Here is a 14,374-nt window from a genome sequence, read left to right as displayed (position 1 = left end):
GTGGAAGAAGGTTCCTCCAAGCGAGTGTGGGGAAGCCAGAGATAAGAATGAAGAGAAGCCAAACTTCCGGTAAAGAGTGAAAGACTCTTTTCCTCGCTTGTCGAGGGAACCAAGCTGCCCTGAACAGGCTGCATATGGTTTACATCGGGCAGGGAAGATTTGTCGGGATCATCTCAGATGCGTCTGACCTGGTTTCCGATGGATTCTACTTTTTCCCCTTTTCTATCTCTATGGGTGGAGCAGTGCATTGTGGGCTGAAGGGTATTAGGGAAGGCGCAGAGAGGAAAGGGAAGGGCGCAGAGCGATCCTAATGCCCCCCCCCCCCCCTCTCGAGGAGGCAGCCCCTCTGAACTGCAGGGGATTTCGCTTGTTCAAATTCCCACCCCACCCAGGGTGGCTGAAGTACCAGTAACAGAACAGTTCTGCATAGAGCAAGTAAAGCTCCGCCCCAAAATCAAAACACCATCTCATCACCTAAAGGTTTTTTAGCTTTGCCCATGGCTAAGTAGGAGAGACGACTTCTTTTTTTAGGACCAACTACAATGACACAAAGCTAGTCAGCAAACCTTCAGGCTGGGTCACAGTCTAGAGTCATGTGCAAAAGTTATAGTTATCAGGTTACTGGCATGGGACATACAGTACAACAGATAACAAGTGCCCACTCAAACTACAAACACAGATGGCTCAGTTCCACAATCTGACCCTGCCTGGCCAAAATGGCAAACTGCAGTCTTTGAAGGTGCATGAGTTGTTAAGCAAAAAAAATACTATTGTAGATTGTATTGTAGTACAATAAGCCCGCAACTTATGTGGGGGGTTACACTCTGGGGCTCCTGGGGCTCAAGCACCTAAAGCCACAACACAATGGGTGCACTAGTGTGTGGGAGTGGCAAAGTAATTTTTCTCAGATGCCTGTTACCTTTTTTTTTTTGCCAAGCACGTAAAGCTGAATGCACACAGGTTAAATGTGGCAGAGTCCAGCCAGCCAACACAGCCCTTGGATCATCACAGTCTTGCAAAGTGGCGCAGGGCTGGCAGGGCAGCGTGAGGAGCCAAATGTGCAGCACCCTCTTAAAAAGTGTGCCCCAGCATCCCCCCACAACACGCCTCCGTCTTCATAAAAACCTCAAACAACTGTCATAATTCAATTACAATCATTTGCTCTTTAAAAGCAAGGCAGGATGAGAATAATGTTTAAAAATGCCTCCCAGTTTGAGGCAGCATAATTTATTTTGCCTATTCCTCTGCCGTCATACCTGAGACATGGATGTGAATAGACTCTATAAAAGGGAAAGCAGAGTGTGACATAGGGCTTTAAGTAACACACAAGGCAGCTGCCCCCCAAGCCAGATTGTTATGTACTGAAGTTCTCACCCTGGGCCAGCAGGGGGATACTGTAGATAGTTTTCACTCAGGTCCACATATGCAAATAAGGGATTGAAAGTGACGTTCAGTGATTGGATAGTTACAGAAAATGGTTACTGTTGCGTTCTAGTGGAGCTCTATATAAGCAGGCTGGCTGAACCCTTCAGTTCAGTTCAGTTCTGTTCTGGCCTGTGAATAAATAAGAGCTGTTTTGAAGAATTGCTGTGTCGTCTGATATGTTCACCCACAACTTAACACAGATATTGCTACAAAGCACACACCATACTTCCTAGCAATAGGTCACTGCCAGAGGCAGTGTGTCTCTGAATTGCTAAAAAATGCAGGTGAGTAGAGTGTTGTTGTGCTCAGGTACTACTTGGAGGGTTCCTCCTGCCATCTGGTTGGCCACTGAGGACAGGATGCTAGTCTAGATGGGTCATTTGCCGGATCCAGTAGGGCTTATGTGCTATGCCATTGAGCTATAGGCCCACCTCCCCATTGTTATGTTACAAATTGGGTGCTGCAAACATGGGCAGAGCACAAGACAATTCTTCTGGGATACACCTTGCGTTCTACTGCTGACCTGCAGTCACATCACATGCATACAAAAGTATGCATATAGTTGTAACTTTACAGTGCAAGCCTATATTTGTCTATTCAGAAGCCCCACTGAGTTTAATGGGACCTACTTCTTACCAAGTGTCCTTAGGATTGCAGCCTTAACCAGTATTGTGGTCACATTTCATGGTAGCTAGCAAATATGTTTCAAAAGGAATCAATAAAAAATAGACTAAGAGAAACAAAAATATAATAGGCAAAAACTACATTTTTTATCCATCTCATGCCAGGACTAACAATTGCTTTGGGGGGAAAGGTGGAAATGTTACAGACACAACTGAACTGCACGTTCAATTTCCTGCATGTTTCATCGTAATTTTGCAGAGCAAATGACTAGATGTGCATTAACAACTAAGAGCTTCTGAAACTAGAAACTCCCCAAAATGATTAGATGAATGGATGTCAGGGAGATGACCCTCCTCTGTTGGGCCTTTCTTTCCTGTTGCCTGCTGAGAGTCTTATGCTTATCATGTGAATTTTTTTTTCCTGGAAAGTTTCAAAACTTGTATTGTAAGAGAGAACCTCGTGGTTGTAAACTAATGCATGGATGAATTCACAACGTTTCAGTAAGTGGGTTTTAAAAACATCTCTATTATAGCCAATTGTGTGAAAGTGAATTAAATAGAAAACAAAAAATTTGGATAATGTTCTCTCTTTTCTCTCTCAAAAGTTCTGTTTAAAATCTTTGCCAGGAAGTAATCAAAATGTGTCTATTGTGGGGTTATTTTCCTATTGTTATTTAGAGTACGGTGTGGTCCACAACTCTCATTAGCTCCAGCCAGCATGGCCAATGCTGATGAACGATACGAGTTGTGGTCCCAGCAACATTTGATGTGCCACAGATACCCAAACCCTCGTTTTAGAGCAAAGATTGGATTAAGGACTTGTGCTGGTTGAAGAATGATAGGGGTTCCTATCTTCTGCTTCGTAAATGAGCCTCCTTCAGCTTCATGCGGAAAGAGGAAGGAGGAGCTCACAGCTGCTATTCACTTTTTCATATTTCTCTCTGGCTGAAGCCCAGACATGCTGGGTGGCTTGGAGCCTCACTGACACCCCTCTGGAGGCTTCACCTAAGGCCGAAACCCTGGCTAGACCCACCCCTCAGCTACGGCTCTGCATTAGGTGTGGGGAGATGGGCTCCACTGAGGGTATAGACTAGGCTGATCCTGAAAGTCAGGCCTTTAGCTGTTAGCTTTTGCCAGCAAGGGACAAGCATAAAAGGAGTGATGCAGCAGAGCCTGTGTCCAGCATAAATGCTTACAAAACTCCAAATTGCTTTTCTTTCAGAAGGAGCCTTGGATATATTTGCAAGGGAGAAACAGCAGTAGATGTTAAGCACCTCCACCACCGGCCTTCCAAATGTCCACCCTCTACATTAACCATCATTCATGTGTTTGGGGGGACACATTTTTGCTAGTATAACAATTCTGTCTTTATGTGGAAAACCGTGAGTCACTGTCATTATATTGCATAAAATAATATTCTTTTAGGAGATGACTGCACTTGCACATTTCATTTTACTTGACATATATACTTTACTTTATATAAGTGGCTGCTAATACAAAATTGATCCTGAAAATATTTAGTCATGAAGTACTTGACATCTGTACTGTTCGTACCATCCCTTCAGAGGGTTTAAGCTATGTACTGTTGTTTCCTACTGGTCTTACATCTGCATTTGAAACACTGTGGCTATCCTGTATTCTCATGAAAAACAGAGGCTACTGTCTTGGATGGGAAACAAACACGCTAGTGAACTGCCTCCACTGTTACTGCCAGAAGTTGTTCTACCATCTCAATCATCCCAGGTGAAAGGATTGCAAATTACTGTTGGATTCGCCACAGTAATTGAATGCCAATTACCACTGGTTGGGTGTGAATCTTAAAGCAGCTGGAGCTCCATCCAGTTCCAGTTCTCATAATGTTAGCAGCAAATACACTCTCAGACTCAATGCCAACACAACACAACACAACACAACACAACAAGAAGGAGCTAGGTGTTTAAAGAAGCATTACAACCTTGTAAATCCCTGCGGCACTCTCTCAGAGGCTGTTTCTTCTACCTCCCATCATGGAAAAAGCAGGGAAGGAGTAAATTTGACATGTCAAGGTTTCCTCTTTTCATCACAACGAATGGCAGGATAACCCAACAAGCTTTCCCCCAAAATTCTCAAGCACCTCCATTTCTCATTATCCCACTAACCATGTCTAATGCATCATGATGTGGGTCAGACAAGCGTGCTTTACAACTGGATATGAAAAACTGGTATCAGCATCCTCTCTCTCCCCCCCCCCCGGAAAATGGCTCTAATATTAGACTAGGAAGCAATTACCTTGAGACAGTGCCTCAGGGGCTGTGCATTTAGCCAGGGAAAGGATCAGATGCTCGCCAGTACTTCTTTGCTGTCAGGTTCTCTCATTAGAGACGACATAGCAATGTGCAGGTGGTTAGTCAGGCTGATCTCATGGGTAACAGGGAAAATGAGGACCACAGAAGGCTGGTGCTGTGCCAATAGGTGCAACATAGGCATTCCGATTAATGTATTTGACTCCAGGCATTCCCACAGCATAACTGGGCAGTTTAATTAGCAATTCAATCCCTAGAAGCATGTGCCACTAGGACTTATTTTATGGTAAGAATGCTTAGGGTTGCCACAACTGGCATGTGGCATGCAACTTCCAAGCAAGCCTGAGCCTCTGCACTTTTAAAGAAACTAAACAATGTTTATATTGATATATCAGGACAGTGTATAATCTTTTTTCCCTTTTTCATTTTAAAAAGAATTGAGCCAACATTCTCTCTTATTCATGGATCGGCAGAAATCTATAATAAAAGTATTTTCATAAGAAACAATTTATCTAGCTCTTAATGTTTATCTAAAAGCGTTATGCGTGATTAGATAAATAAGCACTTGTGCTCATTACTGCGTGAAAACTGCCACATCTGTACAATGGAATCATTTCTTTATTATTATTGCTGTCATTTCCTTCATGGAAGACCCGAAGCCTGAATGTGTATTAAGCTTTCAGAGTAAGGCTATAACATGATCTTTAAATGATTTGTGTTAAATGAGCTCTGCATAGTGTGCTAACAAACCTGAAGTATGAATTAGCTCTCCATTTATTCAAATTGTCAGTACGATAGAACTGCTGAAGGTTTTGAAAGTAAAATGTGTGTGTATACCCAGTGGCGTAGCGTGGGTTGTCAGCACCCGGGGCAAGGCAAGTAATTTGCGCCCCCTAACCCATGGATTTGCGCCCCCTAACCTGTGGATTTGCGCCCCCTAACCCATGGATTTGCCCTAACCCCAGATGTTGTGCCCGGTGCGGCCGGCCCCCCCTGCACCCCCCACGCTATGCCACTGGGTTGGCCAGTTGGTGTTAAAAAAAGATAGAACTTTTTTTATGTATGCTACAACAGCAGCAAGAATACTCATTGCAAAGTATTGGAAGACGCAAGATTTACCCACACAGGAAGAATGGCAGATGAAGTTGATTGACTGCATGGGATTGGCAGAAATGACTGGCAGAATCCGCAACCAGGGAGAAGAGTCGGCAGAAGAAGATTGGAAGAAATTTAAGGACTATTTACAGAAATACTGCAATATTAAGGAATGTTGAATGATGTTGGATTGAAATTAAGTGGTTTCTAGCTGTAATGGTATAAAAGGTTATGAAAAAATGGTTTTTTAAAGTAAAAGTTTAAGTTTCAAGAACTTGGATAGAAAATAAGGTGTTATTTAGCGGTAATGCTATGAGATAAGGATTTGCTGAACAAATAATTTGAACTAGAAAACAAGAAGGGGAGGTATGAGGAGGTCAGGGAAATATGTTATTGAAAAATAAGTTGTGAATTTTATGTGTTTTTAATATATATTTTTTCTAAATTTTTTGCATTTTTCTCTTTGTATAAAATTGAAAACTTTAATAAATATCTTATTAAAAAAAAGAATTTATTAAATTTATTATTTGTGGAGCCCCCGCGGGCCGAGGCAGCCGAAGCCCCCTCCCCTTGGGCGCCCGGCGGAGGAAGGAACCACGGCCCGCCGGGCGGCCAGCGGCCTCTCTCCCGGTGCTGGGGGTGCACGGAGGCGGCGGCAGCGGCAGCGGCAGCGGCGGCTTCTCCTCCTCCTCCTACGGAGGCTGCCCCAAGGTGAGCCCGAGCCTTTCTCCCTGCTCCGCGTCTGGCTGCCTTGCTCTGCCGCGGGGGCGACAGGGGGTGTGTGTGTTGTGCGTTGCGTTCTGCCTCCCGGGGCGGGAGGGAGCATCCCGGAGCCGCCTCCTCCTCCTCCTGCGCGGGGCATGTGCCAGAGGAGGCTCCCCGGGAAATGGCCCTGGGCGCTGGGGGGTCTGGGCGGCATCCGCGGCGGCGGCGCTGAGCGAGGCGAGGAGGGGAAGCGGCCGGCGGGCGAGGGATGCGCGGGCTGAGCGAGGGGCGTTCCCCTTCCCTCTGGACTCGCGCCCCCCCCAGAAGTTGCGCCCGGTGCGGCCGGCACCCCTGGCACCCCCCACGCTACGCCACTGTGTATACCTATATCTAAAGGTAAAGATGGACGACTCTGGGGTTGCGCACTCATCTCATTCTATAGGCCGAGGGAGCCAGCATTTGTCCGCAGACAGCTTCCGGGTCATGTGGCCAGCATGACTAAGCCACTTCTGGCGAACCAGAGCAGCACACAGAAACACCATTTACCTTTCTGCTGGAGCAGTACCTATTTATCTACTTGCACTTTGACATGCTTTCGAACTGCTAGGTTGGTAGGAGCTGGGACCGATCAATGGGAGCTCACCCCATTGTGGGGATTCAAACTGCAGACCTTCTGATCGGCAAGCCCTAGGCTCTGTGGTTTAGACCACAGTGCCACCCGTGGCCGTATATCTATATCTAGCTTCCTTTAAATCTATGGGGCTTCTTTCTAAGAAAGCATCTACATGATGTTAGACTCATTTCCCAATTCAAAAGGTTTAAGGAAGGGGTGATTCTGTGGTTCTCCAGATGCTATCCTCCCCATCAGCCCCAGCTAGCATGGCCAATGGTCAGAGATGATGGAAAGTGGAACATAAATTTAATTGGGAGGAAGAGATCTGCATTTCATAAATTGTACAGCAACATCTGGGATGCCCCCAGGAGCTCCTTCCCTGGTTTAATGGGTTCCAAAGCATATTAATTCAATGCTACACAGTGGTCTGTTTGGGTATTTTCACAGTGCAGGGAAACAGTACATGAGTGTTGTACAAAAAAGAGATAGATTTTGCTCTTGCACAGCTCCATATCAGAGCACCCATATTTGTCAATAGGTGGGATCAGATTTCCACACACAAAATATGAGCAGTGCCTACCAGGAAGATCTACTGTGCAGCATGGGAACAGAGCAAATATATTCTGACCCGAAAACACATTCTTCCAGATTGGTTCACAGAGTGCTGGCTCTGTTGGCGCAGGCAGAAGGACTCTTTCATCTGCAAGTAGGTGTTTTACTGTCTGCAACAGTGGCTGGACCAGCAGCAGAGGGAACTCTAATTGATATTGGCTCATTTAATGGAGCAGGTTCCTTTCCAATTTCTCTCCTAGATGCTATGGTAGTCTCCCTGGAGTTGCTTCTTAAAGAAGACTCCCAAGAGTCTCCCTTTAGCATCATTTCCACCATTGTACTGCACTAGAAAAGGGGTGTGGGGACCAGGTGGACTCTGGCTCCCAACATTAAAAGTTGTATTTATTGTTTATTAAATCTGTATACTGCCCTATGTTCTCAGGGAGGTTACAACATAAAGTCACAATATGAAAAACATAAAATACATAATAAAAACAAAAACAACCTAATAACCCCCTTCCCTCCACAACACCTTTTAAAAGGGCATTGGATGTCAATCAGCCAAAGACCTGGTTAAAGAGGAACGTTTTTGCCGGGTGCCTAAAATTGTGTAATGAAGATGCCAGGTGAACCTCTTTGGGGAGAACATTCCATAAACGGGGAGCCACTGCAGAAAAGGCCCATTCTCGTGTTGCCACCCTCTGGACCTCTCGTGGAGGAAACACCTGAAGAAGGGCCTCAGAAGATGATCTCAGTGTCCAGATAGGTTCATATGGAAAGAATTAATGTTTTAATCTCCTCTTCTACTCACAACCATCATGTTTGGTAAACTGCAGCTTTTAAATAAAACATACCTTTGTTAAACGCTTGTATTATTGGGTTGCCATCTTTAGTAGAGCTATTTTGATGTGAATGAGACCTCTTCCATATAATTGTCGTGATCCTTCCAGAGGCCATCTGCATGGAAGCAGGTTTCTGTACATGGAACTGTACATTGAAATGAGTTTCCTAGGCTGCTTCAAAAGCTGGAACTATGAAATACATCATCAGTCGTGCAATTCAGCTGTTTGGGAGGAAGAGGGGCTGGGATTCTGTCTTCCTCACTCTCTGCTTCCCGACAAACTACTGATCAACACAGTGGTAATTTATCTGATTGAGTTATACGTACACATAGTTGGACCACAACCAGTGAGATTGGCTTAAAGATGCAAATGTGATGCTGCAGACCATAGCTTTGTCTTGAATAGTGACTGAAAAATATGCTATGATGTTTCTATCTGTTTGGTTCCACCTCAAGCTACAGAGTTCAGGTTATTAGGTCCAAGAGTTAGGCTAAGTCAGAAATGGACATATCAGGGGCCACTCAATTCCCCAAACAATGTCTAGGGAGCCAAAGAAATGTGGGATATGCCAACTGCTTCATGGGCTGTCAGGCTCTGTATTAGTGTAATAATGGCTTCTAGCCAGACCATTACTCCACTCAGCCATAACGTTTAGTAGGAGACACTGCAGCAATAAAAGATTGGAGCCCTCTCTGGGTATAGAATTCTGGTAGACTTTAGGGGCCTGATAAAGTTATTTGAAGACTAGATTGTGGGATAACCAGCCTCATATAACAAACATGCTTAGGCCTAATTAATGCATAAAGGGACTAACACCATAAAGTCAGCTGTCCTGCCAGGCTTGGCTCACCTTGGAAGGGACTAGGTTCAAACCTTTGTTCACTCTCCAGTCTCCCCAAGAAGCTCAGCATGTGAAGAGGGCCACATGGCTCTCACCAGCCACTCTTGAGTTCCTATACCAATAATTTAGGAACTTTCACCACTGTAACTAAGCCAAGTTTTACTGTCTGTGCAACCTTTTCCAAATGCTGTATGGAAAAGCACATGAATCACACCTTTGGAGAGTTTGTAAGTAAACCGTTTTTAACTTGCCAAACGTGTGGTATTTTTCTGTCCTAGGAGAAGAGGGGAGTTTGGGAACTCACAAGGGCATATTTTAAAGGTCTAACAGCCTATATTTCCACACTTTGCTGTATATTTTGTGATTTAAAATCTTTGCAGAGGTTCTCTCACTAATTAGTATTATTATTAATTCAATGTACAGTCATACCTTGGCTCCCAAACGCCTTGGGAGTCGAACGTTCCCACTCCCAAACGATCAAAAACTGGAAGTGAGTGTTCCAGTTTTCAAAAAAAAAAAATTGGAAGCCAAATGTCTGGCACAGCTTCTGCCATTGTTTCCGGCATGCCTGCACAATTGGGAACCAATCAGAAGCTGCACCTTGGTTTCTGAACTTTTCAGAAGTTGGTCAGACTTCCGGAACAGATTCTGTTCGACTTCTGAGGTACATCTGTAAATACTGCCCTTAATCAAAAGATCTCAGGGCAGTGTACAACATTAGAAGCACATTACAAAGCATAATAAAAACATCGTAAAAAGCACACTGACAGACAACCTAACTGTAAAATATTGGGGCAGTACTTGCTCCAAACTTGGATCTTGACAACCTAGGAATTATTATTTTATACATATTTTTTCCCTTGAAGCAACATGATTGGGCCCATAAATATCAGTTGATCAACTATGGGTATGGGCTAGGTATCTTTAAGCTAATCAGCATCTCTGGGATAAGCCCTCACCCTGCAGCCACACACATGCACAGCAGCCATATTAATTATGGACTTTTGGGGATTGTTAGTTTGACATAACGTACATTTATAGGCTTAATTTGAAAACAAAATTTGCACAAAACGGAAGGCATCCTATTCCCTTTTATTTTAAAGCATGATTTAATGGTACTAGAGCTTTTAGTCATGAATGTTCAATGAAATGCAGTTGACTAAGTCTTTGGGAAATTCCTAAATGGGAAAACACAAGCAAGATTGATGTGGAAGGCTGGTGACTAAAAGTAGAGAAGTCGTATCTTAGATGTTAGCCTGAGAAGCCTAAAATCTTGAAGACAGATTCTAGCTGTTGAGAAATGCTTGAAAACAGTGTCTGGCATGTACCCAAAGGGCACAAATAGCCTTTAGACAAAAAACTAAGTCTTCTCAATAAATATCTCATTTGTTCCTCAGATAACTGTGTTGACACAGTCTCTGCTGCGTATGCTCTGGGATCAGCTGGAATAGCTGCAGATGTTTCTATGCAGCAATGTGCTCTCATCCTCTCTTCTCACTAGTATTAAGCACATGAGTGTGTACACTCCACATGGTACACACCGTAGGTTACTAGCATCCTATGGAGAGAGAAAAGACCATTTGTATGAGAGAACCAGTTTAAGTAGGCACTTCAGTTAATGCTGGAAATGATCCAGATTTACCAAGCTAAAATGGATAAAATAAATGAAGAATGCAATCATGTTGTCATTGATTAATACTTCACTGCATTACTTGTTCTTTGTGAGCTAGAGATACGCACCATATTGTTCTGAATATTGCTTAGATCTGAGATGGGGCGATCTGTGGTACTTCAGATATTTTTGTCAGACTCCAACTCCCATCAACCTGAGCCAACATGGACAATTGGAATGGATGTTGTAGTCTAGCAATGATTGGAGGACCAAAGGTTTCCCTTAATGTACACTGATATGTTCCCAAGCTTTATAGGTAATCACTGATTACTACAAGTCTGAAATGTTCATAGGAAAACTGATGGGCCAGGAAATTACAAGTTAGTTATATGACATCCTTTCAAAGCTCTATATGTTGACCTAATTGAGCAAAGAGCAGAGCAGGAAAACAGACCACAAATCACCAAGTGCATAAAGTAACAGAAGATGATACAAAGGAGTAAGAAGACTAGGAGATGCCTTAAAAAGCCTATACATAGAACTCAAGTCACTCTGTTCAAACTGTCCAGGAAGTTATTTCATGTAATGCACAGAGCTACCTGTGGCAAGATTGCTTTTGATTCTGTTTTCAAAGGGTTGGGTGTCTTAAATCGTCTTGGGATTCAAATGAAAGTGTTCCCCACACACCAGCTTTTGTGACACACCATCTTGACATGGCAGACTAACCAAAATAACTTTGAGCAAGTGCTTCAAGCCACAGCATTGAAAAAAGACTCAGGGAGAAGCTGTGTGTAGATGTGGATATAATATAAGGCAAAGCTGCCCTTTATTTTCATAGGAGGAATTGCTACCAGGGAGAGTGTGTGTGGCGAGACAGTGGGGCGAGCTTCTCTACCTGTTCTAAACCAGCCCCTTTTACAGGGAACCTTATGAAAAAAGCTGTAGTCTTAACTGGAAAGTTAAGGGGAGTAAACGTCCCCCCTGCCGAATGTCATAAGCTGCATTTACGTGTTTGAATTTTGCATTTGCGTTAAACATTTGGGAGCAGTCCTGCAGGCCTTTTTGATTGAGCAGTGGCACAGAAATAAACTACCAATGTAACAGATGCATCAAGCAAGCAGTATGAACAAAAGAGTAATTTATTATGCGCATATATATACACATATGTATATATATATTTATATATATATATAATCTCTATTCAGTCACAATAGTCTCTGGGTTTTAAAATGTATTTTTGCTAAATTCAATGCTTTAAAAATTATAATTCAAACATTAAATACTGTTATATACATTATGATTCAATTTCTTAGTTCTAACCATGAACAGTATAGTTCCCAAGTATAAACCTGGAGGGGGAAAGGAAGTAAATCCTCTAGCATTACAGTCTTAAGAAATTAAGATCAAACACCTGTAGATTTGACTATGGAAAAAGTCAAACTTCCAAATGCTTTTATATAGTTTATCCTTCAAAAAGAAAGAAAGAAAGAAAGAAAGAAAGAGGAGGATAGAACTGGTCAGAAGTCCCATAGTTGTTGTTGTTGTTTTTTAAATCTCATACCTATTTTATATAAAATAACAAAATATACAGAGAGAGCGTCAAGGTTTGTTTGTTTTAAACATTATTTCATACACGTACAAGTAAATAAAAGGTTTTTTTTTAATGTATGGCTTTGCAAAGGTAGATTATGAAGTGACTTCTGTTTATTTATTTAAAAGCATTTTAAGAGAACGTGTTAGTGTGCTTACGATAGTGGCCATGGTGGTCGAATTACGAGCCAAGAGTTTAATGCTAGAGTTACCGGAGGTCTTACCAGACACTGCTTCCGCAGCTTTTAGAAGACAAATGTAGTTTATTACAACCTCATCTATTTTAGCTACAATTTCCTCCTGCTGTGTTTCAGAGTTCATGATTTTAACTAAACGCATGCAGGCTTCTGTTAAGCAACAGAGTACTTGAAAGCTGGAAGTCATAGCTACAAGCATTTCCTCTGGGCTTTTTTCAGCCATGGCCATTTTCCTGCAGGCACTTCCCAACTGTCTCGATTCTACAGATAACAGTTGTTTATACTGAGAAAGTTTAAGGTCATATGCTTCTGAATGATCCTCCCTCTTCCCCATACACGATCGGACCAAACAGAGGAGCTCATTGGCATCTTTTTGTGCTGCAAGAAATCCATCAGGCACTGCATAATTCTTCTCCTTCATTACGCCGAGTCTCGCTATTCGTGCATCGAAGGACATGTCGCTGAGATTCCTATCGGTTTGACCATCCTGGTCTTCGCGAGTGCTCTTGTTGTTTGGGCTGCTTTCCGCATCGCTGCCAGTCTTTGTGCCCTCCTTCCCATTCTCCTCACTTTCAATGGAAGGAGGCCGAGGGGACAATTCTGCTACCTGGCACTGTATCTCGGGACGATAGAGGAACGAGAGCCGGGCGCCACCTCTGTGTTCATCTTCATCCTCGTCCTCTTCGGCATTTCCTCTCGCTAGGAAACAATAACTAAAGGGGCCGCGGCACTTCCAATTGCTGGCATCCAGCTTTCGTAAGGGCAACGTTCTGTACTGCTTGGACTCCTTCCGGATGGTGTTCAAGACAGGAGATCTCCTGCTGCCCACGCTGCTGACATTCACAGAGCTCTGGGAATAACTTTTGGATAACGTTTTGCCCAGAGGAAGGTCTCCTCTTTTTTCTGATTTTGTTGAGCCACCTGCTTCAGCGATGTCTGTACATAACACACTGACTGGGGCTTTCTTCTTCCCGAGAAACGTCTCGAGGCTTGTCGATTCTGCAGTGACGCTGCTGCTTCGTCGCAGAACTTTCCTGTTGTGCGGCATCTTGAGGCTTCCCCCCATCATCTCATATGGCCATAAACTAACCGCTACCCCACCTGACTGGTTGACTTTGGGAACATCAAAAGAGTCTTGGTTTCGACTTGGCACCTTTGATTCTGAGTGAATGTGGGATGATAGCGTGATGGAATCAGCTCTGGGCTGGTTAGGAAAAGCTGAAGACATGCTTCCTTGTCTTCCAGTCACAGGCTCTGTGAAAGCTACACTAGGGGGAGTAGAAGAACAAAGGGAATAATTAAGCATCGCCTCAAAAAGCCATTTAGTGGCCAAGCATTTCAGCCATATAGTCTTAACTGATGCTTTGGAAATTTTAAAAAGGAAAGGTTTAATATTCTGAATACACAGACCCCACATGCAATCACAAATCTTTCAGGAGATGTGCAGTTCATCAAAACAAAAATTAAAAAAAAGATCTTTACATCAGTCATAGAATTATAGAATTGTAGAATTGGAAGGGACCCTTTAGATCATCTCATCTAATGCCCTGCAATGTAGGTATATGCAGCTCCCCCATGCAGGGATTGAACCTGCAACCTTGGTGCTAAACCAGTGCTAAACAACTGAGCTAACAGTTCCTTCCATATGTTATTAGTTAACTCTGATGAAGAAGACAGATGTAGGCTGGATCTACACTGATCTAAAAAAAACGCTAAGAAAAAAGTTATATACAGTGGTACCTCAGTTTTCAAACGTCTCTGTTGACAAACATTTCAGTTTTTGAACGCCGTAAACCCAGAAGTAAATGCTTTGGTTTTCGAACATGCCTCGGAAGTCGAAAATGCCATGCGGCTTCCACTGAGTGCAAGATCCTGAGGCCTAGCTGTTGACTATTGAGTTTTTGGTTTTCGGACGTTTCAGAACTCAAACGGTTTTCCGGAACAGATTATGTTCAAAAACTGAGGTACCACTGTAGCTCTCAATGCAATTTCCCATT

The 14,374-nt window shown here is 43.3% G+C and overlaps 1 protein-coding gene and 1 long non-coding RNA gene across 5 annotated transcripts in view; one reads left to right on the top strand and one right to left on the bottom strand.

The window, feature by feature from the left end:
• On the top strand, positions 1 to 3,477 carry LOC310706434. The gene is made up of 2 exons (XR_014525878.1): positions 1 to 69; positions 3,271 to 3,477. It is a non-coding gene; the product is annotated as an uncharacterized lncRNA (long non-coding RNA).
• Positions 3,478 to 11,711: 8,234 nt separating this feature from the next.
• FRMPD4 (FERM and PDZ domain containing 4) overlaps positions 11,712 to 14,374 on the bottom strand; it is a 212,113-nt gene continuing 209,450 nt past the window's right edge. For 3 of the 4 annotated variants that reach the window (XM_083501789.1, XM_083501790.1, XM_083501791.1), the window contains exon 17: positions 11,712 to 13,640. In XM_083501789.1, coding sequence (XP_083357915.1) covers positions 12,295 to 13,640 — 1,346 coding nt within the window. In that variant the 3' untranslated portion in view covers positions 11,712 to 12,294. Of the gene's footprint in view, positions 13,646 to 14,374 lie in introns of all 4 variants that reach the window. The other variant, XM_083501792.1, reaches the window with a different exon arrangement.

Source organism: Podarcis liolepis (genome assembly GCF_965112155.1).
Source record: "Podarcis liolepis genome assembly, chromosome: 4".
Classification (NCBI taxonomy): domain Eukaryota; kingdom Metazoa; phylum Chordata; class Lepidosauria; order Squamata; family Lacertidae; genus Podarcis; species Podarcis liolepis.
Note: the sequence above shows the minus strand (reverse complement) of the source record. Positions and strands in the feature narration are given on the sequence as shown.